General features: G+C 38.1%; 1 protein-coding gene across 2 annotated transcripts; it reads left to right on the top strand.

Moving 5' to 3' along the window:
* The first annotated feature begins 90 nt into the window (after positions 1-90).
* uckl1a (uridine-cytidine kinase 1-like 1a) lies at positions 91-24,928 on the top strand. 2 transcript variants are annotated; one of them, XM_084719960.1, is made up of 15 exons: positions 91-196; positions 6,993-7,180; positions 7,398-7,504; positions 11,911-12,081; positions 13,148-13,219; positions 13,373-13,562; positions 13,655-13,716; positions 17,209-17,225; positions 17,515-17,613; positions 17,701-17,794; positions 21,365-21,427; positions 21,528-21,650; positions 21,914-22,021; positions 22,231-22,387; positions 24,168-24,928. In XM_084719960.1, exons 1-15 carry the CDS (start codon positions 105-107, stop codon positions 24,245-24,247), a joined length of 1,623 nt encoding a protein of 540 aa, XP_084576086.1. In that variant the 5' UTR covers positions 91-104; the 3' UTR covers positions 24,248-24,928. The 2 variants fall into 2 exon arrangements, with proteins under 2 accessions (XP_084576086.1, XP_084576087.1); XM_084719961.1 differs by lacking the exon at positions 91-196 and adding an exon at positions 2,587-2,848.
* The last annotated feature ends 2,524 nt before the right edge of the window (positions 24,929-27,452 follow it).

Genomic DNA, 27,452 nt, shown 5'->3' with positions numbered 1-27,452 from the left:
ATTGCCCTTAAATCCCCTTTAACGGAGCAGCTGTGAGGGAGCACGTGACGCTAAACTACATTACCCATAATCCCACAGCAGCACTGTTAAGAAATAATCCATCCATGGCTTTAACCAGCCGATGCCGGCGGCTCCGAGGTCGCAGGATCCCCATGGAAACGGAGTGCGGGAAAATAATGTCGTCCCGCTCGGACAGGTACACGATGTTTTTACAGGCTGTGTTTGATTCTCGGTGTCAGAAATGTGGCTTCTTTTTTTTTTTTTTTAATTTATTTAGACTTCATCCATCCGTCCACGCAATGTAACGCTAACACACTGACCTACTCCTCCTCATCCTCCTCCAACCTGCAGAAACATCGTCTCTAATATGAGCATTATTAAATTAAAAGCCTCTCTGTTAGCGTGTAGTGATGAAATGCGCAGTGCAGTGAGCGTGGTGAAGCTGCGGGTTCATCAGATGTGTCGGACACACGGAGCGGAGCAGAAGTAGGTGAAGCTGCTGCATGTTGACACAGTTGTGCGTCACAGACTCCCCATTGAGAAACCACTAGAATATCTGAAATATATCAATAAACCTTCACTTTTATTCAGGTTTTTTTTTTTTTTTTTATCCTGTGGCTCTCACTCTAGTGTTCACAAATTAGTTTTTGACACCTGTGTCGATTTCAGTATTGTTCAGCTGATTATTAATTATTATATATTAAAGGACTATTCTGTTTAAAAGAGGGCAAAAACCTAAACTAAATAAAAGTTCAACTTTCTAATCTTCTGTGAAATATTATATTGCCCGGTCTGTATTTAGCTGCAATTGGTGGCCTGTAATAACTCAAGTTCATTTGCGAAAATAGCAATATTACACTTTAAAAATACATTACAAATATGTATATATACGTATAATATATCTGTGTGTGTGTGTGTGTGTGTGTGTGTGTGTGTGTGTGTGTTTTCTTGTACGTACGCTACACAGAATCCAGATAATATAAAAAAGGAAGTAGATAAGTGTTGGCATCAAAATGTATGTGACATATTAAAAGTACTCAGGATCCAGCATCAAGGCCCCTGTCAGGGTGATATTATTATAGTATTATATTATTGTAGTATCTTATTTTAACTCATTTATATACTCTTGGATAGTTAAATCTGTAATAATGCATCATAGTCCTTTAATTGATCATATGATTTGTGTGTAAAAATGTAATCTGCAGTGAGTAGTATATATTATAGAAGCGGTCAGATTTATGTTTTGAAGTGTAAAGCACAATATGGTGAAAAGTAGCATAAAATTAAAATATACAGGTAAAGAAAAGTACCTCAAAAATGACATTCATCTGCTGCTCAATCACTGTCCCATAAAGTACACGTAAAAGTACAATTACCCCAAAACTGTACTTTTGGGATAATTGTACTTTACGTGACAGTTTATACCATTTTATATTTCTACATGTCAGTTGTACTCCGCTACATTTGTTTCACACAGCTTTAAGTACTACTTGTAGTGTTTTTACAGATTTCATGTGTAAACATAAGATCAGTTTTAAGCTGAAGTCTTCACATATCTTGTTTTGTGTGGCTCGAACCCAAAAATGTTCAGTTTACAGTGATAGAAATTTGAGAAGCCTGGATGAGAGAATCTTTGTAATTTTTCCCTAAAAAAATTAGATTAGATTAAATAAAAACAGCTAATCAATTATCAAAATACTTCCTGATTAACTTTCTGTTTACTGATACATAAATCTGGTACATCACTTTGTCAGAATTGGCTCCACCTGGACCAACGACAACATTAAAATCCTGTTCACACCTAAATGCATCAGTAATAATACTCATACATGACAAATATACAGTAACACTTGCACATAAATCATGTAACTCCTGCAGATAATATTCAATTAATGTACTTTTACTTAAGTTTTTTGGGGGGAGTTTTTCCTTATCTGGGCCAAGGATCCTATGAGAAACATTTGTGATTGTGATTTTAGACTAGGAATTAGCTTGTGTGACTAAAAGAAAAAGACTGAGCACCAGTTATTAGTGCTGTGAGTATCTAGGCCACGTCGATAAAAGCACTTAATTTCCTCAAACAAGCTAAAAAAAAATGTCTCCAACGCAGCCTTAAAACCAGGAGAAGACAAAGCTCACAAGGGCTGAAATAACTGGCTGATAAATTGATCAGTCCATCCACAGAAAAATACTTGTCATCTAGTGAAATCAATGATTAATTATTAAAGTTGTTTTTTTTCAGCACTTCAGTGATTTCAGTTTCTCCAGTGTGAGGATTGTCTGATTTTTTTGTAAACTGAGTGTTGTAGAGTTTGCTGGACAAAACAAGACTCCATATTGAGCTCTGGAGACTGTACAAGACAGATTTCACTGTTGTCTGTCGTCTCAGTGTCCCTCCTGTGGTGTTGTAGTGGATCAGGTCGGTTAACTAAGAGGAAGGATCAGAACAAGACGTCTGTCCCGTCCTGCTTTTGCTCACAGGTGCCTCTATTAATACCAGCCAAGCAGCTCTTTGCTGCCAGTGTTACAGTGATCCTCTTAGTGTCTGTGGTGGACACAGAGGAAGGAGGACACGCGGATGGACAGCAGCATGGGGACATTTGCAGGAGTCGGAGTATTCGGACGATTGTTTCGGTTCCGCGGATGCAGATTTATGGAGTAAAAACGGAGTAGGAGTCTACTGAAAACTTTTAAGACTCGAGTCAGTGAGGGCCTGTTGTTTTGATCGGGTTGTCACGGCAACAGACGAGCTGGAGGGCCGCAAGTTGTCGTCCGAAGCAGACATGACTCTGCTGGACTGCGCAGGCGCCAGAATCTCCGGCTGCTGGTCCCTGAGGTCAGACCGCAGGTATGCTTGCGTTGTTTTTTGCCGTCTGTCGGTCGGTCGGTTCGGGCAGGATGCCACTTTTCCTCCTCGCAGAGCTCTCAAACACACCGTGGATGAGAGCGAGCTATAAATAATCTGTGAACGGGGGTTGCCGAGAGGTCAGAGGATCTGGGTTACTTTGCAGGGATTTTTTGGTGTTTGATTTTGTGCTCGGTCACAGAGGGCTGCTGCTGCTGCTGCTGCTGCTGCCGCCTGTAGTGTGTCATTACCGAACAAGCATTTGAAACTGCAGCACTTGAATATGCAAAACATTCATTAGTCCTCTCTTCCTCTTAGAGTTTGTGTGCATAATGTATCTGCTTGTGCATATTAGAAACAAACAGAGTTACTAATTTGATTTCTAATCACTGCCAGTGGGAACGCAGGAGTCCCTGAATGTGGCGTCAGAAAGTGTGACGCACATGCTAAGCTGACGTTTATTTGTTCCTCAGTAAACTGTGTAGTGACAGTCTAATCTTAATTACACTGATCAAAGCTGTGATGTGTCAATTAGATTAACAAACGGTGGTATTAACACTATCTAGGCAGTGGTGGAAGAAGTAAAAGTAAGTAAAACAACCAATACCACACTGTAAAAGTACTACGAGAAAAGTATCTGGAAAATGAGCGGTAACAGTTTATAATAACCATCACTGAAGGAGGAATCTATAATATATTTACTGTAATAAATCATAAAATGACCAGGATATGCCATCAGAAATTAAGGAAACATACCAAGTTGACAGCAATACAGCCTCTGTCCTTAAATTTCTATTCTGGTCCATAATTTGTATTTTTAATTGCCCTTTTTGCGTTAATTAGAGTTCAAATTGATGCTAAATGTTTGCAGAATGAGTAAGTGCCTGTTTATGAATCATAAGAGATCATTAATTGTCTTTTAGAAGAAGCAGATGTTTACGCAACATGTTGAGTCTGACAGTCACTGAACTCCAGAGGGTGTATTTTGAGGGCAGTGGGCTTTTTTGTTTTCAGGATAACAGGCTTAACTTTCGACAAACAGCCTACAGTTATAAACAGCTGATCAACTCAACAGTGCAGGACTTGTCGTTCCTTGTTATTGTCAAATTAAAACGTTTGGCTCGTCTTGTGCTCCCGCTGTGTTCCTGCAGCCTGCCTGAGCTTCCTCAAGTCTGAGGAGGAGGAGGAGGGAAATGACTTTAACTCACTTTAACTACAGATTTCAACCTGTTAAACTCACTATTTGGACTGTCACACTCATTTTTGATTGCACAATTGTTACATATTGCTCCTTTAACAAATGGTAAATTCTTGGTAGTTAATTGAACTTAGCAATTATTTACTGTTATCAAACTATAATAAATAATAAACATAGTAAATTATAATAAATAGAACATATTCTGCATCATAGCTGATAGGAGACAATAACAGTTACCTTCCAGTTAGCTTAGTTAACTACTTTATTATAACATTACTAACACAAATAAAATAACAAGCATTATTTATTATAATTTCATTGTTAACAGTGAAATAACTATAGTCATAATTATTAACAAAATTGACCATTTCTTAATAATGATTATTATGAATTGTTGCCAATCTTGCAGTGCAGTAGCAAAAGTTAAAGGTGAAATAGTCGCTGTATCTTATGATACAGTGTACTACTGTTATGATGTTATGATGCATCATTAATGTTTAGGCATATTTTGCTCTTTTACTTTTATTATAGATTAATCCACTGGTTATTTTTGTGATCAATCTATTTATTCTAAACTGTCCAAACCTCAGAATTGCTCAGTTTCAGCTGCAGATGAGAAGTCTGAGAAGCTGAAACCGTGAAATGTTACTCTGAAATGTAGTGCAGAAGAAGTATAAAGAGTCATGAAATGTGTAAAGTACACAGCAGCTGGATCTGACCTCACAGCAGCTCGACAGGGAAAACTCATAAAACAGTCTTACACAACACACACAACAATGTGTTTGTGTAACTGCTGCGCCGAGATGTTTTCTTCTTGCTCCACGGGTTTTTGGCAGAGTCGAAATTGCGTCTCGATAATTGGTGTAATTGTTCACTGCAGCAGCGTTTGTTATGCAGACGTCAATCACACAGAAATGTGTTACGTGTTTCTTTTCAGTGCTTTTCTTTTCATGCTTAAATGCACTTCTCATCTATACATGTGACCCATGTCTGCAGATTTTATACAATCTGACAAATCTGACAAAGACTTAACGCTTTTGCATCATATATCCACTGTATATGCCTGATTCTGATGGAGATTTTCCTTCCCATGATCCTCTGTTTCTAAAGAAAAGCAGCACGTCCCCACTTTAAGTGGAAAAAGTTTGACATTTTTGCCGACTTCAAGCTTTGTTTCCGCTCTGTTTTGTACTCCACCACATTCATTTGTTCTGTTCTGTTCAATTTAAAATCTGAATCAAAGCTTGGCACGCCACTGGTAATCTGTTATGTGTTTGGAATTTCTATAAGGTTGGCGGAAAAAGTATTTAATCCGACAAACTATTCTGAAGTCAAGGTGCACTCAATGCCATACTTGCCGACCCGGGAGACTCCCTTTCTTAATTTCCTCACAGGGTCACAATTCTCCTGTATTTTTCCTTGTTTACGACAGATTTTCTCGCCTTTTTATCCATTTTAATTTTCGTCAGCGACTTGTCCTCCTCGGTGAGTGAGAGACGAAGAGAGAAATAGAGATCACAATACAGAGAAAGAAATGTCAGACTGAAGAAGAATTTCTGTTTCTTACAGAAAGGAGCTCATTTTTTTTCTAAGAGCAGTCTTAAGTTTCAGTTGTCAGTCATCTGCCGGCTTCTGTTTGCAAAAAATGTGTATTTATTTTGTTATTTTCATCCTTTAAAAATCACCTGTATGCTGAAGACAAAGTCTATGAAGCACATTTTATTTCCAGACCCTTTCACATTTGTTTTGACCCCAGGTCTGTTTTTGAGGTCTCAAGGTTGGCAAGTACACTTAATACACAAACCTCGCCGCCTTCTTCAGTGAATGGAATTTGCTCAGTATAGTATTTCTACCAGTGGTGTTCAGTAACGAAGTACATTTACTTAAGTACTGCACTTAGGTACATTTTTTGAGTATCTGTACTTTACTTGAGTATTCGTTACTCATTAGTTTTAGTTTAAGCACAGCTTTGAAGTCAGCTGTTGCTGTTTTTTCTTGTCTAAAATGTGATTGGCCACACGCTGTGTTCCTCACAGAAGGAAACCAATCAGCTGGGATTGATGTAAAAGCAGAAATACGTCATCCAGGCTCTCTGCAACAAGAGCAAGCAAGCTCTCCCTCTGTCATTCAAACAAAACTCAGTAATGATGACGGCAGGAGAAAGAGAAAATGAAATCTCAAGATGAAGATAATTCCAGGGAGGTTTTTAATGTTGGGTTGTTTTTATCAGCGTGAGAAATACCACATAATTAATGTATATGCTGCCCCTGAAGGCAGAAAGAAATCTCAGTTATTCAACAGACTTGGAGAACTCCTTACTGTTGGTTTCAATCTAATTTTATGCCGTGACTTTAACACAGTTACGTCAGAAAATTACAGTAGCTGTCATTTGTTTTAGATCACATTTCTATGCTGATGTTTTTATAGGTGTTTCTATAAGTTTTGTGTAGCATCGTGGTTCTACAAGCAAGTCGGTGCATCATTAGGTGGTTTCAGAGAGGTTCTGCAAATGCACTGTGAAAACTGTAACTGTAATTTGTACTTTTGACTACTTAAGTATGTTTAAAAGCAAGTACTCTAGCACTTTTAACTCAAGTAAAATCTTGACAGAGCAGTTTTCACGTGTAGTTGAGTAATATTTGACTAGGAGTATCTATAGTTTGGCTCAAGTACTGGGGTTGAGTACCTACAGTACACATGTTGTGTAACACCTGGATTTCATGTACAACATGTTTAAGTATGTGTTGTCAAACTATCATCAAAGATAATATGATATAATGCTGATCATTTCTGATTCTTTTGTGATTCTTACGTCTTATAATTAGGTTGTGTTGTTAAAGTGGGAGCAGTTCTCTGATAACTGCAGACTGTGCAGAGGACAGGATCCACCTGCCGTTCAGGCTGTAACCTGCCCCGCTGTGTGCTGTGGGTTTTTTTTTTTTTTTGCAGTGGGAGCGGGGAGGACTCGTTGGACCGGCTCCTGCCCCCCGCCGGGGCCCCTCGCAGGAAGAGCACTACCTCACTGAGCAAAACTGAGCCTCCTCTGCTCCGCACGGGCACACGTACCATCTACACCGCTGGCCGACCTCCCTGGTATGACGAGCACGGAGCGCAGTCAAAAGAGGCCTTCGTCATCGGTATGATGGTGTTTTCTCTCCTCCGACTGTTTTCTCCTTTCACCTCCTTTGTGTCAAATTGTGGCTTTGAGCTGCAGAACCTGTCCTTTTATTACCCCTCTGTCTTATTATACCCATAAACACTTTACTGCCATTGCACATGCATACGCCAGACAACATTAGACACACTCTGAAAAACACACATAATGGTCCATTGAAATGCTGTGTGGATGTGCAGGGTTGTGTGGGGGCAGCGCCTCAGGGAAGACCACCGTGGCCAATAAGATCATTGAGGCTCTGGATGTGCCGTGGGTTGTGCTGTTGTCTATGGATTCTTTCTACAAGGTGAGAGAGTCATGCATTTTAGTCTTTTTTTTTTAATGTGGCTGTTACCAATTATGTGTGGCTTCATTGTAGGAAGAAATAATCATCTCTGGGATGAAAGGTTTTGTTACCTTAATTCACGTTCAGTCACTGCGAAGCAAACATTATACCGCTGTCACAGATCTGAGTTAATGAACATTTTAGATTACAGCCTGCGAATTACTGCGCACACATTTCATACATATAACATATATACAGGTGAGAGTCATAGAAATCCAACCACATGTGACATTTTGCCTTAAAAAGAAACAAAAATTTAATCATAAACCCTAATTAATAATAACTAGAGATTATTTTCTGGAGCTTATGCCTTTCTTGGATGGGGACGGCTGAAGAGTAGACAGGAAAGGGGGTAGAGTGAGGGGATGACACGCAGGAAAGGGTTGCAGGTGGGAGTCAAGGCGGTGGCTGCTGCAGAGGACTGACAGCCTGTTACGCCCCACCCTAAGGTGGTTCTGCTGGGGCAAACAACACACCACAATTGACCCAAATAACCCACAGAGAGACACCTTTAAAAGGACCAAATACACAGGATTTATTAACACAGATAACAAATAAAGATATTAAATCAAGAGTAACCAAAGGCATAGCGTCAAAACCAAAGTACAAAGGGACACAGCTCATATATATATAGCCATAACACAGCCTCAGTACATGGGGGCACATGCTCTACCAACTGAGCGACAGGAACGCCCCAAGTCCACGCCTGTCTTTGAACGCATCCTCCATTTTGCTCTCAACTACACACCAGTAATTTCAAGGTCTGGATATGTTTGAAGAAAGAAAAAGAAAGTGCCGATAAATGTTTGTGTTTCCAGATTATTGCCCCTGTTCTGCTTTTTAAAATATGAAAATCAGAATTTATAAGAAAAAAAAAAAGTCACACTAGTAGCGGGTTTTTTATGACGCCTTAACACAGGCAGTGTTTTCAAAGTAACAGGCCTGTAGGGAAGTGCACAGCCTCATACTGTAACTTTACAGTATTATTTAAGCGTTTTTTCACTAATGCTCAATTATGCAAGTTAATATCAGAAGTCCCAAATCACGTTTTAATGATTATTAATTACAAATGTTCCGATCAGTCATAAATAGCTGTGGTTTTAAATATTAATTGGGATTTACAGACTGTGTGGGCTAAAATGCACAAGAAGCCTAATTCTCCTTTATAATAATTCACAATCAGGTGAATTACAATCAGGTAGGCAAACTCATTAAAATATGCAAAACTTAAGATTAGTGCATTTGATGTAACAGTGGCGTTAGAATGTCCCAGACGCCACCAAATTTGGGCTTTTATGACTGAAATTTTTCTTTGGAGGGTTTTTTGACCTGCTAGCTGGCTGCTCCATAACTCTGTGGAATGATGATGTAGTTATCAGAAAATAAATGTCTTTTCTGTGCAAGGAAGCCAATATTTTTAATGCTGTGTTCATTTTAGCTTCCATGGTCACAGTGAATAAACGAGGCTGCACGGACGCCGTGAAAATTCTTTAACTTTTTCAACATATCTTTGAGTGGAGTTTAGGTACCAGCAGCTAGTTAACTTCCTCTGAGCAGAGATGTGTGACAGTGGAACGTCGTCCAGCGTTCTGCGTAGGTAAATGCAAGTTTTCAAAGGGCAGGCTTGACAATTTTCAGAAGATTTCCAAATGGGAAAAGGAAGCCAGACTATGGGCTGAAAAAATCTTACAAGGATTCTGGAAATTTGAGTCTGGAAAAGTGTGAAATTTTGATATGGAAAAATGTGCAGGAACCCCGATTATAGTTACCACTACAGGACCATATTTTGCCATGACGATAAACACACACGCACAGTCTCACGATTTTACCTAATTTCTTAGACTGGTTGGGAATGACTGAAACTGGGACGCCCTTGCTCGGACCACGCCAATTTCAAACTCGTGCTTCATTTTGATCTTGCATCTTCCGCGGTTGTGACGCTATCATGTTGACAAAATCTGCCCAAAACCTGACAAAATACACAAAACTGCCTCTGTGGTCGTCCCAGCTACAGCAGGCGTCTCCAGGACACACACACACACACACACACACACACACACAGAATCACAGAGTGAAAACAACACCAGCCACACGCTGCTGCAGATGGTAATTATGACATATTGGCTTTCATTGAGCTCAAACCTGAAACAAGGAAGAGCTTACTGCGCTATTTATTATACTTTATCAGGTCCAGTAAACAGTAAAGTTTCTTTATTAGTTGAAGAATTTGGCTCCATAATTGTTTATGATCTGATGATATGACAGACCATAAAAGCTTTGGCTTAAACTTTATTGTCCGCCGCTTCTCTCGCTGCCAGGTACAACAAAGAACACTGACTTCAACATAAAACATAATAAATATATTAAAACATAATAAAAACAGTTAGAAAAACTCCCCACAGGAGCGCACATAAAACAATAGACTAACATCATCGAGGTCACCTGTTTGTCATCATACAACACAGCAAAAAGAAAGTTATAATCCCTTCATGCTTGACTCACATGAAACATATTTACTGTACAGATAATAAATAGAACATATTAGGATATATAAAATAAATCAATGTATACAGTTATTTATATACATATTTTATACTCAGGAAATAATGCATACAATACACTAAATAATTACACCACAATTTACAGGCTATAATCTAAATCATTACTGAAGTTGTTCATTATTAGCAGGTTGTCATCTGAACTCTTTTGAACTCTGTGATCTGAATGAGCCAAACCAGAATCAGTAATCATGAGGATCAGGAGCTGTCAGTCTGACTGGAAAAGATAATCCTCACCAAGCTTCTACACAATTTTTTTTCAAAAACACACACACAATATTGAATCCACAAACTTCTTTAACTCAACAGATGTGTGGAAAAGCAAAGAACTTTATTGTTACTGACATTTGGTAAAACAATATCTGTTTTTTTGTTTTTAGGGGAAATAGTTTGACATTTTGAGAAATACACCTGTTTGCTTTACTGAGAGGATCAGATGAGAAGTTTGATACGAAGTTTTGAATTGAAGTTTTTACTTTTTTTTTATATATATATACATTATAATACATTTTAATAAGTGAGCTTTAGAGGTGCTGGTAGGCAGAGTTGCACCCTTGGACAGAGTCATGCTAGCAGTTTCCCCCTGTTTCCAGTCTTTATGCTAAGCTAAGCTAGATTCCCAACTTTATCTTTATATTTAGTGTTTATTTGGTTTTAGTTTGGTTTAGTTTAGTTGCAGATTTTATGCACAATATAGACAATAAGGATAATAAAGAAAAAAGAAAGAAGGATAATAAAAAGTTAGAACATTGTCCAGGAGAAGTCAGAAGTCAGAAGCAATAGAAAATTGATTTTTAAAAAATGGACAATTTACATAGAAGTGTATGTTTACAACTTGTGATGCATTATAATGAGATCCAAAAAGTTCTATAATGTTACTGTATATAATATACGGTTAAATTAAGCTGTTAAAATAAAAGAATGATTTATCAATGAACAAATTTTAAATACCCGTTGGCTTCATAGTGTTTTTAGAGAAAAAAATCAATAAGGTATTTCCACAAATTTTAATGTGAGGAACCTGAGTTATTTCAATATTTACTACACACATTTTTGTCTTTTTTTGTTTATATACAGTTTTTTATTTGTTGCAAAATATCATAAAATGGGATGGTGGCTCTTCATTTGCGTCTCAAATTGGTGTGCTACAATTTTCATGTGAAGCAACATGACATGTCATCGGTAAATAAAAGAGTCAGTACCTGGTGAATAGATTTATTACACTTATTTTAAAACCCGACAGACCACTAACTACAAGATGATTTAATATCAGTAACATCAAAGATTAATGTCACACATGAAAAATTAACTACATGGAGTTTAGAAGAAGTTTTTAAAGTTGGAGATCTCAGTGTTTGTTGGGCGACACAGCAACACTTCGTCATGTAACTGTTGTCTTTAGATTTTAGACCTGGCTGGGGATTGTCGTCTCTTGTTCTGGGTTTTTACTCCGTCATCATTGTAACATTGTCAAAACACAGGTGGTGTTTGTTTTTCTTTCAGGCAGATAGCAACTTGTAGAAGTCCTCCATGTGCACTCTCTGCACCCACTCCCCACATATAGAGCAAACTAGTCTTAACAAAGGTATATATTATAAATTTACCAAAGTAAAAAGTAGATTACTGGCTCAAAAATATACAATAAAGAGTAGAAGTACAGTTTAAAAGGTACTCTTTCCTTAAAAAACTACCAACCCCTGCCTGCAGCAAACTGAATGAGCGTATTCACCAAAATGTCAGACTAATCCTTTAAAATCAAGCACGTTTTATCAACAGCATCCTGTGGATGTTAATCTGCTGTGTTTACAGGTTTTATCTCCCGAGGAACAGGCTTTGGCAGCAAGTAACGACTACAACTTTGATCATCCGGGGGCGTTTGACTTTGAGCTGCTGGTCGCCACCCTGAGAAAACTGAAGCAGGGGAAGAGCGTGAAGATCCCGGTGTACGATTTCACCACGCACGGGAGACAGAAAGACTGGGTGAGCTGACTGGATTCTACAGAAAATTCCTCAGTGATGAGTTTCTCAAAGACTTGTGGGTAGACATGACCCCAGTTTGAAGAAGCAGAGAGGAGCACCAGCACAGATGCTAAGCGATGAAGTGCTGCGGACAGGATCAGCAACAAAAGGTATTTTAGCCACTTAAAAAAGGTCCACCTAAAAAATATCAGTATCAGTTTAAGTGTGCGCTATTTTTAGAATATTTCCACCACTTTAATTTGCCGTCAGACAGCTTTTTCTGACAGGAAACCACCGTTATGTAAGTCAAATATCCCTCTCTCCAATCCAACCAAACTCCATAGATGAATTTAATAATTTTACCTGGCACAATACTAGAGTTGCTGATCTACCCCTGCCTCAGTTGGTTAGTTTGTTTCTGTTGTTGTGTAACTTTGGTGAATCCAAACTATCCTTTTAAAACTTTAAAGCCACACAATAACACAAACAAACTAAGTGATTAGACCAACGACTCCCATATTCAGCGAGGTAAAATTGCTGATTTTGCCTGTGGAGTTTGGTTGGTTTGGGGAGAGTGAGATGAACATTGGTTCCCATCAGGAAAGGCTGTCTGCTGGCAAAGTAAAGTGCTGAAAATATTCTAAATCAAGCAGACATTTAAACTGGACCTTAAATGGCTAAAATACCTTTTTTTTTGCAGATGTTGTCCACAGCAGTTCATTTTTTAACTTCCATGACGGTGCTGCTCTCTGCTTCTCCACACCGGGGTCGTGTCAACCATCATTTGCTGTAAGTAACACACCGACTATCAATAAGTTCCTCATACAACCTCACTTCAAAAAATAATTATCCTTTTAAATATTACAACGTATAGAAGAAAATAGAAAAAAGGGGTGAAGCTTTCAGTTTTTTTGTTGGTTAATTTTTCAAAGCTGAAAATAAATTATAAACTTAATAATTATTGTTATTTTGAAAACCGTGTCTCACAGTGACGTTCCACAGCTTTAATCTTACAAAAGCTGAACTGACTATTTATGAAGCAGCTTTCTGCTTTGAAGACTCTCCGTTTTCCTTCCTCTTTATGCAGAAAAATGTGTACGGCGCCAGTGTAATCATATTTGAAGGAATTATGTCTTTTGCGGACAAAGAGCTGCTTCAGGTGAGGCAATATGTTTCCCTTTTTCTTCTTTCTTTTTGAAGAATTCCTGAGTGAAGTGAAGCAATCATCACCGGTTATTGTTGTTTGAGCAGCTGCTTTGCTGGACTGAATATTACTGAACCGTTCTGGGCTGTTTGCTCTCCACACCTGCAGCTCCTGGATATGAAAATCTTTGTGGACACAGACTCAGACATTCGGCTTGTCCGCCGGCTCCGCAGGGACATCACAGAGCGGGGACGGGACATTGAAGGCGTCATCAAACAGTACAACAAGTTTGTGAAGCCGGCCTTCGAGCAGTACATCGAGCCAACCATGCGGCTGGCTGATATTGTCGTGCCGAGAGGTGAGGCAGCCGCGCTTCCTCTCTAAACAACCTGAACCACAACAGACTGTTGACTGAGGAGAACATAACATTGTTCTTGTTTTTCTGTGAAGGTGGTGGGAACATGGTGGCCATTGATCTGATAGTCCAGCATGTTCACAGCCAGCTGGAGGAGGTGAGAAGCCAAAACACTGAGAGGGTGGCGCCACCATGTGTCCGAAAGCTGCAACATACAGACAGAAAGAAAGAGAGACTCCCAACTGTTTGCACAATAAACCGCTTCAAGCTTAGACTAAATCAGAACTTCTCAGTCTCAAACTTTAAGACTTTTATAGTTCTCGCTTTAGAAAACATAGTTAAAGGGCAAGCCTGGAGTTTTTCTATGGCAGAAACTTTGTATGTCCAAAACTTTTACTTTTCAGGAAATGAAAATAAACCCTGCATTTTAAAACTAGTTAAATAATGCTTAGTCAAAGTTACCTGCTGCTTTTTAATACTTTTACTATATTCTTCTTTAATGTCAACAAATCACACAAAAAAAACAAAACAGAACAAGCTAATTTCTATTGCAAAAACATGGGATTGGTAGCATTTTATCGGATCTGAATCAGGACAGAGGTGTCAAACTTCTATGAAAAAATATGAATGGTAGTCTATAGTTAGAGACAAATGAGTTTTTCTTCCCATTTTTAGGCATCGTAGCCTCAGCAGCTAACTGATACTTCAACAGTTTTACGACAGACTGCAACTGTCTTGACTTGTAAAATTATCATTTAATTTGACAAACATCATACGTGCAATTCGTGGCACAACGCAGACAGGATTAAAAAAAGATTATTTCAAGGGTTCATATTTTTTCCAAAGTTAGGTTGCAGCTCTTTATTATAATTGGTTTCTGAAAGCAGGAGTCCAGGAAAAAGTAATGGCAAGCAGACATTCAAGTGCACAACTATATACAGTTTATTTAAATAAATAAAGGTGGGAAATTCAATTCTGGAGAAAGATTGTTTATATTTAAATTCAACAGCCAAGCAAATCCTCTTTCAGTGCTCCTTCAGAAGATTTTTGTTTTTATTTCACTGAACCACAGATATTATAACTAAACCACAGATATTATGCCGTGCTGAAAGGATGCAGGACTTTCACCACATATTTTACCACTGCTCTGACATTCATCAAACCTGTCCTCACTCATTTTCCTTTTTGCTGCGAGGCACAGCGCCGTTTTCTTCACACTAGAAGGGGCTGTGCTGCAGCTTGCATAAGAACGACACAGTAGAGAAAACGTTAAAGTCTGCTTTATCATTCAGCAAATATCAGATGATAAATTGCAGATTATTCTGCAGGCGTGAGGTGCTTAACGTTATCTGAAGGTGAAATGGTTGCTGCACCGGCGCAGGTCGCAGGATACGAGGCTGAAGCTGAGCGCTCGTCCTTATCAGGTTATCAGAAAAGCCACAAGTTCTTAAACTAACATGATAGGTGGCGGATAAATATTCAGGACCGGACTTGTTGTCGCCTCTTCGTCATGAGGACCTTTCATTTCCCAGTTGTTTTGTTGACTTTGTTAAAGTGTATCCACACTTTGTTTAAGTTAAGGTGTTCGGTTCATGTTCACGTGTTTTTTAATCCCTGCAGACGCCTGTAATGTCAGAAAGAGGCAAAACTATCGAGGTGAGATTATGAATGAAAGATTCATTAAAGGGTTTATTAGCAGCTGAGCTTGATAAATCTGAGTGATTTACCTTTACTTACCTGGGAACAGATCCAAAATGTCACATCAGTGAGTCACACTGCTGGGCAACATATTCCTTCCTATTACCATGAACACACAGACTGTAGTTTATTTTGAGTCGGTCCACATCCTCCGTCCTGCTGCTGTAAATACTCATTAGCACCAAATCTGCACAACAGTTTTTATGTTCAGGTAATTATACACTGAAAATGCACACTTATGAATATTATGTTCCATTCCTGCCATCAAATCCCTGCAAATCTCACACACTGGACCTTTTTTAGCAACAGGTGGTAACTCATATAAAAATCGTATTTTGCCGAAACTGTCACCTTATCCTGACAGTAGTTCATCAGACAGATAATATGTGTGAGTGTTTGGAGCCCGTGGATGGAGATAAAAGAGCAGAGAGAGAGAAAGCAGTACCTATAACAGCAAAACGCAGCTCTGAGCTTAAATTAAACACACATGAAGTTGGTAAATAACAAAAAAAAGTTTCTTTCACGGGGTTGGAGAGTCCTGTTGGGTGAAGTTTTGGGTTTGGAGCTGGTTCTCATTAGTTAGTTTTGTTCAGTTTTGTTCAGGCGAGGTGCCTGTCGAGGCTCTAGGAGGAGCCAGAGGAACTTCATATTATCTGTCTCATATACTCAGTGGTGGAAAGAGCACTGAATATCTGTACTCACATACAAGTACTGTTACATTACTAACATATTACTCAATTACAAGTAAAAGTGCTGGTGTTAGAAAACTAATTAAGTAAAAGTACAAAGTATTCTTGTCAAAAACTACTGGTTTTTAATGAATTATCGATAGCAGCATTCAATCACATCTTCAGTCTCTGTCCTGCTCAGTGGTCACACTCACCTCTTCAAACTAGGGGTAAAGATTTTGTGCTTTTTCCTTAAGCGATAGTTGAAAAGACTAACAATTGATTAACTGAATAATTATCAATAATCTATAAGATACGAAATACATGTTTTCTAAAAAGTAATAATAATAATAATAACAACAGTAATTTTCATTTTTTTTCTTTTTTTGGCAGTTTTTCTCATTCTGATTCGCCTTATTCAACAAATCAGGTTCAAGTGCCACAGTTGATTAAATATTGATTAATGCATTTTTATTTGGTCAAAGTCTTAACAGCAGTTAATCAGTGAATAATCGTTAAACCTGCACCTGCTGCTGCCTGTTTTTTATTGGCCTGTTTGTGATCTGATCACCTGATTGGCCACAAAAAAATGCAGAAAATCCATTAGATCCAAATTAGATTTGCACATGAATTAAGATCACAATATAAACAAATGTCTGTATATGAAACTATTTAAAAGATACATTTTTTTGTACTCAATCACAGACAGTAGGTTACTGAGGTGGCCACACCTCAATGAATCATTGAGTGTGTGTAAGTTTAATCTGCTGGCTTCTTAAAAGAAAAAAAAAAACATTTAAAAAGAGACATTTAACAAAGATAAGGGTTGAAGCTAAAAAATCACTTGTTCTTTTGCTGTATGTGCGCGTGTTCGTGAGCGCGGAGGCTCCAAGGAAAAAAGGTTGGGACCTCGCATTTGAAGAGCACTTTTCTAGTCTCCTGACCGCTCAGAGTGCTTTACACTACATGTCACATTCACCACATAGCTTTCAGGAGCAATTCACAATTTATAATACTTCAACTTTGCAGACTAAAGCCAGCAGAAGATCGAACCGCTGATCTTCTGATTCCAGACGACCACTGAGCCACAGCTGCTCCCACCGCCGTCAGGATATAATGACAGTTTCAGCAAATATGACCAAAACGTTATGTTCAAGAAAAAGCTTTTAACTGCAGCTTTAAGTCAGTGCCACAGACATGCTGAGGAACTTTTCTCATTATCTGCATTTTTTTTTTTTTACCCAATTTTATTGTCTTTCTCCTGCCTCCTTCTCTTTATGCAGCGTGAGCTCAGTGTCAGGTATGCTGAAAAGTATTTTGACTTTACGTCCTCCTGCTTTGATCCACTTATTGTTGCTGGAGATTTTGTATCCTTGCTGTGCACAGGCTGAAACCTTCGCTCTGTGTGTGTGTGTGTGTGTGTGTGTGTGTGTGTGTGTGTGTGTGTGTGTGTGTGTGTGTGTGTGTGCCCTTGTGCGTTTTGTGACTTGGTCTTAATGATAAAAGCCAGCCTGCTTCTTTTTCTCCTCGGTGCAGCAGAATATCGCAGTAAAGCCTTTTTGTTTCTAACGACCTGTCCTCGGTCTCAGGGCGCTCCTGGCCTCGGCTCAGCAGACCCAGCCGCTGCCTCAGACGCTCAGCGTGTTGGAGAGCACGCCGCAGGTCAGAGGCCTGCACACCATCATCAGGTACCGACGTCCGCTCCACCGCGAGTCTTTGTGTCGGTGCTCGCAGTGTGAGTTTTAAAAAAAACCCTCTCTTTCTCCGCAACGCAGGAATAAAGACACCAGTCGAGATGAGTTCATCTTCTACTCAAAGAGATTAATGAGACTGCTTATCGAGCACGCGCTCACGTTTCTACCATCTCAGGTGGGTCGACTCTAACTTCTCAGTGAATATTATAATGGCTATAACTAATATTTTATATTAACAATTAATTGCATGAAAGGGGACGAATCCACAGAGAATTATATCAGACTCTGCTTTTTTTTGTTGTTAGTTTTTGTTTCTTTTTGCTCGTTGTTTCACTTTTACTGTTTTGATTTACTCTCACTTCTCACCTCTAATTAGTGTTGTTTTCATTTTTTTTTTTAATTAATTTTTAGTGACTCTCTGACGAGCACATTTCCATAAAATGAGTTTTATATATTGTATGCAGAAATCGTCCGTTTATGTTCGTCTGAAATGCCCTGTTTTGAGTTTTTAACCAGTAGAGGGAAAATAAAAACAAAAACGATGAAAACTGTTAGGGAGTTGGGGAGTGATCTTTTCCTTACCATACTTTAAAATCATAAATTTGTAGAAATTAAAGTCCAGCCTTCAGGGTGTTACATAGTTAACATGGTTTTCCCATTTTTCGTCTGTCCATGCATTTAAAGTTGGACCCTCCCATGATAACCATAAGGGCATTTTTAGCTACCAGCAATATTTAATACATTTCTTCTCTCTTTTCGAGCCTTTATGAGTCCAGAAGACATGGTCTCCATGGGCACTGTAAATATATCGTAAGGCACCATGCATCTCTCTCCAAAAGTCTTTATTAACAGGACAGTCCCAGAAAACATGATGATTTGCATTCTCCGGCAAACTGGGGAGTTATAATCATAATGGGATTTCTGAGGGCGTAATAAAGTACCTTATTAGGCTTTTCCTATCAGTGTGGTTTTCAGACACAGCAGGAAGATGTTTGAAGTGAAAAAGGTCTCTGTACACGACCTGCTCAGCAGCAAACAGCAGACCAGCACAGTGAGAGACCAGCTTATGAATACTGTGGACTAAAGAGCCGCATATTTCCCCTCAGGAGTTGGTCGAGACCAAAAACAGCTAAAAAGAGAGTGAGGGAGAGAGAGAGTGCTAAAAAAATGACTCCAAATTAGTGATAATGTCGCTCTGGATGTGTTTAAGCAACGGTTTGCTGACAGGTTCACAATATCAACTTTAAAGGCGATGATGTGACGATGATGCGCTCACAGTTTGTTTCTGCCGTCCTCAAGAAGACAAGTCATGAGGTCTTCTTGAATTTAAGAGGTGTAACAAAACTTTTATAGACAAATATAAAGTAGGCCTCTGTTACTTAGACTAAACGGAATAGTTTAAGTTTAGATTATTTAAGATATAAATAGTTTGCAGTTTTCAGTAACCAAAGAGACCAATGACCAAGTGTCAGGGAGGAGAAAACACTGAACTTGTCCAAAAAAGAAGCCTATTAAGTGTGTATGATTGTTAAAAATTCAAATAAATACATAATGCAGACAGAATTGTATGACAAATTCCTCAAAAAATATCAGAAAAACTCACCTCTGATGCAATATTCACTGAAAATGATCTGCTCAAAATTCATCCAAATTAGCAGTTATTGTGTTCACTATTTGGGTAAATTGCGCAGTTTGTCAGTTGTTCTGTACTTTTATTATTATGCATTGAATACGGTATGAAAAATGTTGTATATTATATGAAATATCCTTAAGATAAGTCACTTATTCAGTGGTCACCAGTGATAGAAAAGGGGTCCCTTCAGGAAAAAGGTTGGAAACTGCTGTTTTAGATCATTAAATACAAATAATTTGTCTCTAATACTTTACTTGCTTTACTTGCTAAGTCTGTTGTTTTCCAGACAGCCATCAGTTTTAGTTTCTGTGTTTGTAGTTTGAAAATCGACTTGCAGAGTCATGAAACTGATTGAGATCATTTTAATAATAATAATAACACATCGACTGTTATTATACTAATGATTTTGTAACAGTTGTTAGTGTTTCATGGTAATGAAGCTGAAAATGACTCTGACCACCAAACAACTTCACACCATCTTCAAGTTATCCTTTTCACAGTATCCATCCTTTTTGCTCCTATTAAGCGTTTCTAAAAACAAACAAAGCTTTTAAGTAGAAAACTCTCAAATGTCAGTTGTCACTGTTCTAATGTACCAACAAGAAAGAGTTTCCAAATCAGTGTCGGCTCTCGACAACGTGCCTGACAAAAATAAAGTGAGTGAACGCTCACTGTGATGGATCGCTTGTCGTGTGTGAAGCAAAGTTCAAGTCTCTGCAGGTTTATTTTCATACCATACTGACTGACATCGCTGGATTCCTAGAAGGTATCGCATAAAAATATCTGTGGAAAAGTGTTACGATTTAAGTTAAGTGAACGAGTGCACAAAACTCTTTTGAGGTGACTTTTGTTGCAGTAATACAGAACATATAGGCGGTACTCTACACCAGGCCTGGAATTTCATCATTTTAGGGGCCACTTGGTCTTTGGTGTGGTCAGTTTTTTTGAACACCCGAAGGCCAAATGCGAGGGCAGCAAGGCCGATGATTTAAGACAACAAAAATAATGGATTTAACTTGATGTTTAAGGATGATTTTACTTGAGATGGAAAAATGAAATTGATTCCAGGGAACTAACGTTTGGTAGCATTTATTTTACAAACATTAGGCTATAATACTTGTTAGGCTCATAACACAAGCAATGCATGACATTAATGTTGAGTTTCTTATCTTGTCTAACTGTTGTCATAAATGACCTGTTTTTTTTTTTTTCCAGCAGTTTATAACAGGCTAGAAATCAAACCCACTACTCACAGAGTTTCACATGATGTTGCCCGATAAGAATTCATGATCTCAGCAAAAGACACTGGTACTAAAACTGCACTGGCAGAAAAGAGACATAGAAGAAAACGGTGAAATCAGCAGGAGCAGTGAGGGTGGGGCATCACGGCCACTTTAGTCTCAGGGCAGATCATTTCTGTGGCGCCATAAAGCCGTCATGACGTTCCTGCCCTGATATAAACTACAGGAATCATACATTCACGAGACAGAAGATATATCACTTTAAATGTCATAATACCAATTTATTGATGAAAATTTATGCTTTAAGGATTTATATTGGTTTGCTTTAATTTTATTTTTCTAAACTTGCTCTGTGCCAGACAAGAATTCACAAATTCAAATGATTTAAAAATGTGTTAAATCCTTCAAAATCTAAAACTAACCCTACCTACTGATGACATAGGTGTAACAAATGTGCAATTATAATCATATTTGTTTTAAATTTAAATTTTTATGAAGATATTGGGCCCTTTTTACATAAACATGATTTAATCAGGCATAAACAGGGTTAGCTGTACCCTAAGGACCCCTGTCTCACTTCCTGGTTTGAAAAAAAGCAGGAATATTGCTCAAACACTGGAAAGATTTCTATTTTTTGACAAATTCATTAAATAATATTGCATCAGATGTGTTGTAACCATAACATGTCGACTCTGTAGCCTCTCTAAATCAAACCTAAATAAGAATGATGGTTTAAAAATATGTGTTGTCATTACCATTAAAAAAAAAACTCCTGGTAACTTAAATGAAATGGCTGCTCAAAAAAAAAAAAGTGAGTTGTGTGTTTGTGTAATAAAATGATGCATCTCTTTCCTTGTGTGTTTTCTCACAGTCGTGTGTAGTTCAGACTCCACAGGGTCAAGAGTACGAGGGCCGCAGCTACAACGGCAAAGGGGTGAGCGATGTTTTTGTTTTACAAGGTCTTGTTAGCTTCCAGTCGAGTGTGTCCTCGAGGCCTCTGTCATCACGCTTGCTCCGCTGCCTCGTCTCCACAGATCACCGGTGTGTCTGTCCTGCGAGCGGGGGAGACCATGGAGCCCGCCCTGAGGGCCGTGTGCAAGGACGTCCGCATCGGCAAGATCCTCATCCAGACCAACCTCGACTCAGGCGAACCAGAGGTGGATAAAATGAGTCATTTAGGACCAAAATGTCCTTCCCAACGATATAATTGAGATTCTTATGTGTGCGCTACATTTTTTTTTGAGACTTTAAACAATGTTGGACAGTGTGTCAAAATCCACTTTAAACAAGAGACAAAAATGTTTTGATTGTTTCTTTTTTTTTTTTTTCTTTTCTTCCACATGATGTGTGTCTCCGTGGTAACTACCCTTCCTGCTTTCGTAACCATGGTAACCTGTCTCCTCCTCTCTGGCCTCGCCAGCTGCATTACCTGCGTCTGCCCAAAGACATCAGCGAAGATCATGTCATCCTAATGGACAGCACAGTCTCCACCGGCGCTGCTGCCATGATGGCAGTGCGAGTCCTATTGGTGGGTGGAGATTGACACGTGTCGCGTGTGTTTTATTGTTCATCTGTGTGGTTATTGATCGGTCCTGATGAGGTTTGATCAGTTTTATTTCTGTGAAGAGAAATGTCAAATGTTTTCCTCCCTGTTCTCTCCACTCACCGATTATCCCTCTGATGACGAGCAGGCCGTGTTGACAGACAGTTGTCGCTGTGATGTGTGTTGCTGAGCAGGATCACGAGGTGCAGGAGGATAAAATCGTGCTGGTGTCGCTGTTGATGGCAGAGCTCGGGGTGCACTCTGTGGCCTACGCCTTCCCGAAGGTCAAAATCATCACCACCGCCGTGGACAAGAGCCTGGACGATTTTTTACACGTAATTCCTGGTATCGGTAAGCCTTCACATGCATGTACACGTGATTTCTTTAGCTGTACTGTCAAATCAGAAGGTGTTTGCCTGTTTTGAGCCTCTTGGTTTTTTAAGGACTGGTCTAAGCTGCATAAATATTGTTTCCATGATTCCTTAAAAAGTCTTGAAAAGTTTAAAAGCCAATAATCAGAATTTTAGTTCCTAAAATGCCTAAAAAATGCCTTAAAACTTTCTGAGAGGTTAAAAATTGATGGGTTCCATTACATTGACATTAGTTTTATAAAGTTTCACTAACTTTTGAGCATGTTTGCCAACCGTGAGTCATTAAAAATAGGGAGGATTTCAAACCAAAACTTTCAGAGTTTCCTACATTCTGGTGAGTTTTAATGAATGAAAATGAAATAATAAGTACATGGCAACAGCATTTCAGAAGACTGCAAACACAACAAATTAAACTCTAAAAGTATAAAACTTAATGAATATATAATTTCATTTCAGTGTTGTGTTCTTTAGATAAATCACTGTCCCTTTTGCATTACTCCAAAGAGCCAAGTTAACATTAATTTGGCAGGAAAGAGCATCACGTCAAACCATGCATAAAAAACTGGAAAATTAAAACCATCTTGTACAAACTTAACACAGGTTCGTAAATATATCAGAAAACATACAGTGAAAGGTTTGGTTTTGGTTTTAAAAAGTTTAAAGAGTTAAAGTTTCTTTTATAAAACTTCAGACTGGCTTTTAAATGTGTTAAAAAAAAATAAAAAAAATTGTTTCAAATTCCAAAAACACAACAAATTAAACTCTAAAAGTAAAAGACCTTCATAAATGTAAAATTTCTGCAGTCGAAATCCTCGTACCAAACAGAGACTGGAGGACTCCTCAGTTAAGTGTTTTTAGGTCTATCGCTGTTTCTTTCCCTGTTCATTAGCTTAATGAGCTAAGCTAACATTAATTCAGGATGGGATAGAGCGCCACATCAAACTGTTTTTAAATAATCAGTAAATTAAGACAAACTTGTGAAAAAAATCTAACCTAAAACAGGTCCATAAATATATATATATGAACATGCTAAGAAAGTTTTGGGTCCGCTCTTAGAGTCGATGTACCTAAAATTAATAAAACAAAGCTTAATGGAAGTTTGTCAGATTTCATTATTAGCTTCATTATGAGATGAAAATACAATGTTTAGTTGTGAAATAGGTCTTAATTGCTTTCTTCATCTTAAAAAGGTCTTAAACATCTTAACTTTAACTTGTGGAAACCTGCAGAAATCCTGGTAACTCAACTGCATTTCAGAAGATTATTTCAGATTTTATTTCAGTCGTCAGTTTGCATGTCTTTCTGCGGGTGATTTTAGTCTGTATGCAGGAAATAAAAATGTCCATGGTCTTTGCGGAAGATAAAAGATAATAAACATTTCTGTTTCAAGTTGACGGATTTCATTTCATGTCCCAGCAGATTCTAATTTAATGCTTCTGTCACTTCAGATTTAAAGCCAGCCCTGCTCTAACTAAACGAAACAATATGCGTGTCAGATAGACCAGTAGGTCGTCTGTAAACATAAATAATTACATGCAATTGCATAATTAAACATTACATGCATTTAGATTAATATTTAATGTATTGTTACACCAATTAAGTAGTCTCTGTGAATCAATCATAGAAAACAATCCCTGGGTTCTTACTTATAAATCTTGTGACCTTTGCAGCCGTGAAGTTTTACTGTGTATTCACGCTGTGTTTTTCATTATTTTCTTAACCCACTGATACACAGGAGCTCCACTGTTGTGTGTTTTCAGGGGACTTTGGGGACCGGTACTTTGGGACGGACGGGACCGACAGCTGGAGCGACGAGGACGAGGAGGAGCCGTCATACTGACACAAACATCTGTGAGCCTCTGTGAAAGAAAATACAAACACTACTTGAAAACTCCGGTTATTGTGCATCCTCACTTTCAGGCATAAACCAGCAAAAAAACAAAACAAAAAAACAACCTGTTATATTCACTTTTTTCTGTACTGTACATGAATTTTTGTACTCTTATATGACAGATGAGTCTCGGTCAAATTGTATGCATGAGGGATGTTTTGTTCTATTTACAACTGAGTGTTCATCATTAACATTTACATACAGAAAGGTCACAGAGGATAAACAGTGCCATTACCTTTGAGGTACAATAAAACCATAATAATATGATTATATTCTAAATGATTTGATCCAAATTGCACCAGCTGTTTGTGAATCCTGTTCTTAGTAACTACAACATAGTTTCAAACTGATTTACTAAATTGGGTTGCACCATTAAAACATAAACAATATTTTAAATAGTAAGGAGTAAACTGATTGCTAGCAAACATCTCTAAACATCCAATCCAATCAACAGAGTGAACATGAGTCACTGTAGCATCACAAGCTAACGTCCAACAGAAGAGATCACAGTCAGGCTAGCAGCTCTGTCAGTTTCTTTGAGTGCTTTACTGAGCTAAAAGCTAATGTCAACATGCTAACATGCTTGCAGTGACAAAGCTAACATGCTGATGTTTAGCAGGGAATGTTTACTATGGTAAGTAAGTTAGCGAACTAACGTGCAACATAAGAACTGAACACAAAGTAGGCCTACAGCTGAGCTGATGAGAATGTCATTAGTCTTGGAGATATTTTGTAATAAATAAAAATATTAACCAGATGATCGTGGAAAATGAAAAATTAAGGGATCGCCTGAGCTGACATGAACCTGTGCAAAACCTCAACAATACATTTGACACAAAAATGTCATACGCTGCAAGAGGGAAAGTCAGAGGATCCCTAAAATCATTATAATTCATCCTCCAGGCATTATAGAGATTTATAAACATGGCGATCCTTCTAGCAGTTATTGATTTATTTAAGTCTGGATCAAAGTGGTAAGCATCGTCATCCACACGCCAACATGGCTAATTAAAAAACAGGAAAAGTAAGAGATTTAAGGGGGGAAATCTAAACTTAACTGCCAATCCTTTGGAAATAATTTTTTGTTTTATCTATATCTGCATATATGGATAAATATCTGTTCCAGAGTTACGACTATTCATGCACTTTAAATGAGAGGGAAATATCCAATCCAATCATGCTAACCACACTGATCGGCATGATTTTCTGTATTTTAAGATATATTTCTATTTTTGTTAATAGTAATTTAACATGTTCAGTTTACATCATTAATAATAAGCAATCAAGCGTCAGCTGGGCCAAAACCCATGAACTCCTTCTCTCCTCAACAAAACAGCTCATATTAGCAAGCTAACACAGTAGTGTGTTAACACCTGACAGTTAGTATGTAAATATTTACTAAGTAATGTCTATGCAAGAGAGTTTGGTGCAACCGACCTATTTTATTTATTGATTTAGTGACATATAAACATGTCATAATTAGTCCCAGTTTGTGCTTAGCTCACATATTAGCATTAGCCTACATTCCGGTCACAGAGCGAAGCAGCATGTTTTCTGAAAAGTATACAGCTGTCAAGCTTGGCAAAATAACACATTAAGATGTTTAATAAAACTTAACCCTGTTTAAAAGGTATTTCCAGAACCAAAGACTTCATGTTCTGTCTGCTGCACAATTTAAAAAAAAAAATCTATTCTTCACCATTTGTCAATTTGCGATCGTTTTATCTTGTAGCTTGGTAGCTGGAAATGACATCCTGGCATTTTTTGGTAAAATATATGTTATTTTTTTGTAAAAAAAAAAAAAATATATATATATATATATAGTCCTAAAACATAGGAAGATAATATCAATATATTCCACTTTAACTGATAATTAGCATACATTTTTAATTTCCATTCACATTGTACAAACTGAGTAAGAAGATCCCAATTGGCTTATTTCATTTGTGGGTAGCGTCCAAAAAAAATGCATTTGTAAAAAGTGACACAACTTGAAAAACGAATTAAAACCCTTTTTTTTCTCTTTTTTTTTTATCATGCAACAAACAGAATATTTTTTAATCCAGATGGTTTGAAAAATCTTTGAAGTTTCTGAAAATTCCTTCAGGAGAGAAAACTGACTCATGGCTCAGTGACTCAAATGTAATGTTAATATATGAGAGGCCCCAACTGGGGCTAATTATAACTCGACCAAGTTTGAATTTATGAACAGTTGGTGCAAGAATATGTCCTGATATGAATTCATTCACACTTTACGCTGCTAAAACATTTTTTTAAATATTATGTTATATTATGGAGAGTAGGTGTCAAAAAATTTATATTAAGGGTAATTGTTGCTATTTTCAAGATAATGTAAATCTTGTAGGTTTACACATTCACAATAGGTGTCAAATGCCTGCGAGTATATAATAAATCATAATTTCAGGGTGTGAGAAAACATGTTGGAGATTTAATTCATAATTCATATTTCAGTCCTCACTGCCTCTTTCTTCTTCTGCTGCAAATTGACACGTTTTGATTTTGTGTCTGGGCTGACGGACCAGATGTGAATCAGCTCATCAGCGCGGGGTCACGGCCGGTCACACGCTCAGTTCCGAGTGTTTTCCACGGTCCTGTGATTTCTCAGGGTTCAGATGCAGGCCGCCCGCCTGGATTTCCCCCCCACACCCCCTGTGATGCACTGTGAGGCCTGAAGGGGTCAGTATAGCTCACACTTAGCTTTCTTGCTCGGTGTGATTTATAGTGTGTCCCCTTTGAGAAATCAGTGTCTCTTTACGGTGCAGAAGAATGCATACACACACTCACCCGAATCACTTCCATCGTGCAAGTTAAAAAAATATGTTGAAAAGGGAAGTTTTGCTGTAATGAAAACATCGTTGTGGATCATTATTTTATTAACTGATCTGGTGCAGAGCGCAGTGTGTTAGTGCTCAGTTAATAACATGTAAGGTAATGATATTTAATGTGATTTCAGGGTTATGAAATGAGCAATAAAAGAACCTCGAGCCTCTCCTAGTTTTCCCTCCCTGCTGTTTACATCCCAACGTGAGCGCACCTCGTGCTCCTCTCAGCTCCTGGTGTGTAATAATATGTGACTTGACTCCCCAGCCAGTTTGTGACCTTATGCACATCGTTGTCTCTCCTCTCTCTCTCT

The sequence above is a fragment of the Lutjanus erythropterus genome, chromosome 6 (assembly GCF_056507025.1).
Source record: "Lutjanus erythropterus isolate fLutEry1 chromosome 6, fLutEry1.hap2, whole genome shotgun sequence".
NCBI lineage: Eukaryota > Metazoa > Chordata > Actinopteri > Lutjaniformes > Lutjanidae > Lutjanus > Lutjanus erythropterus.
This window is presented reverse-complemented; position numbering and strand designations above follow the sequence as displayed.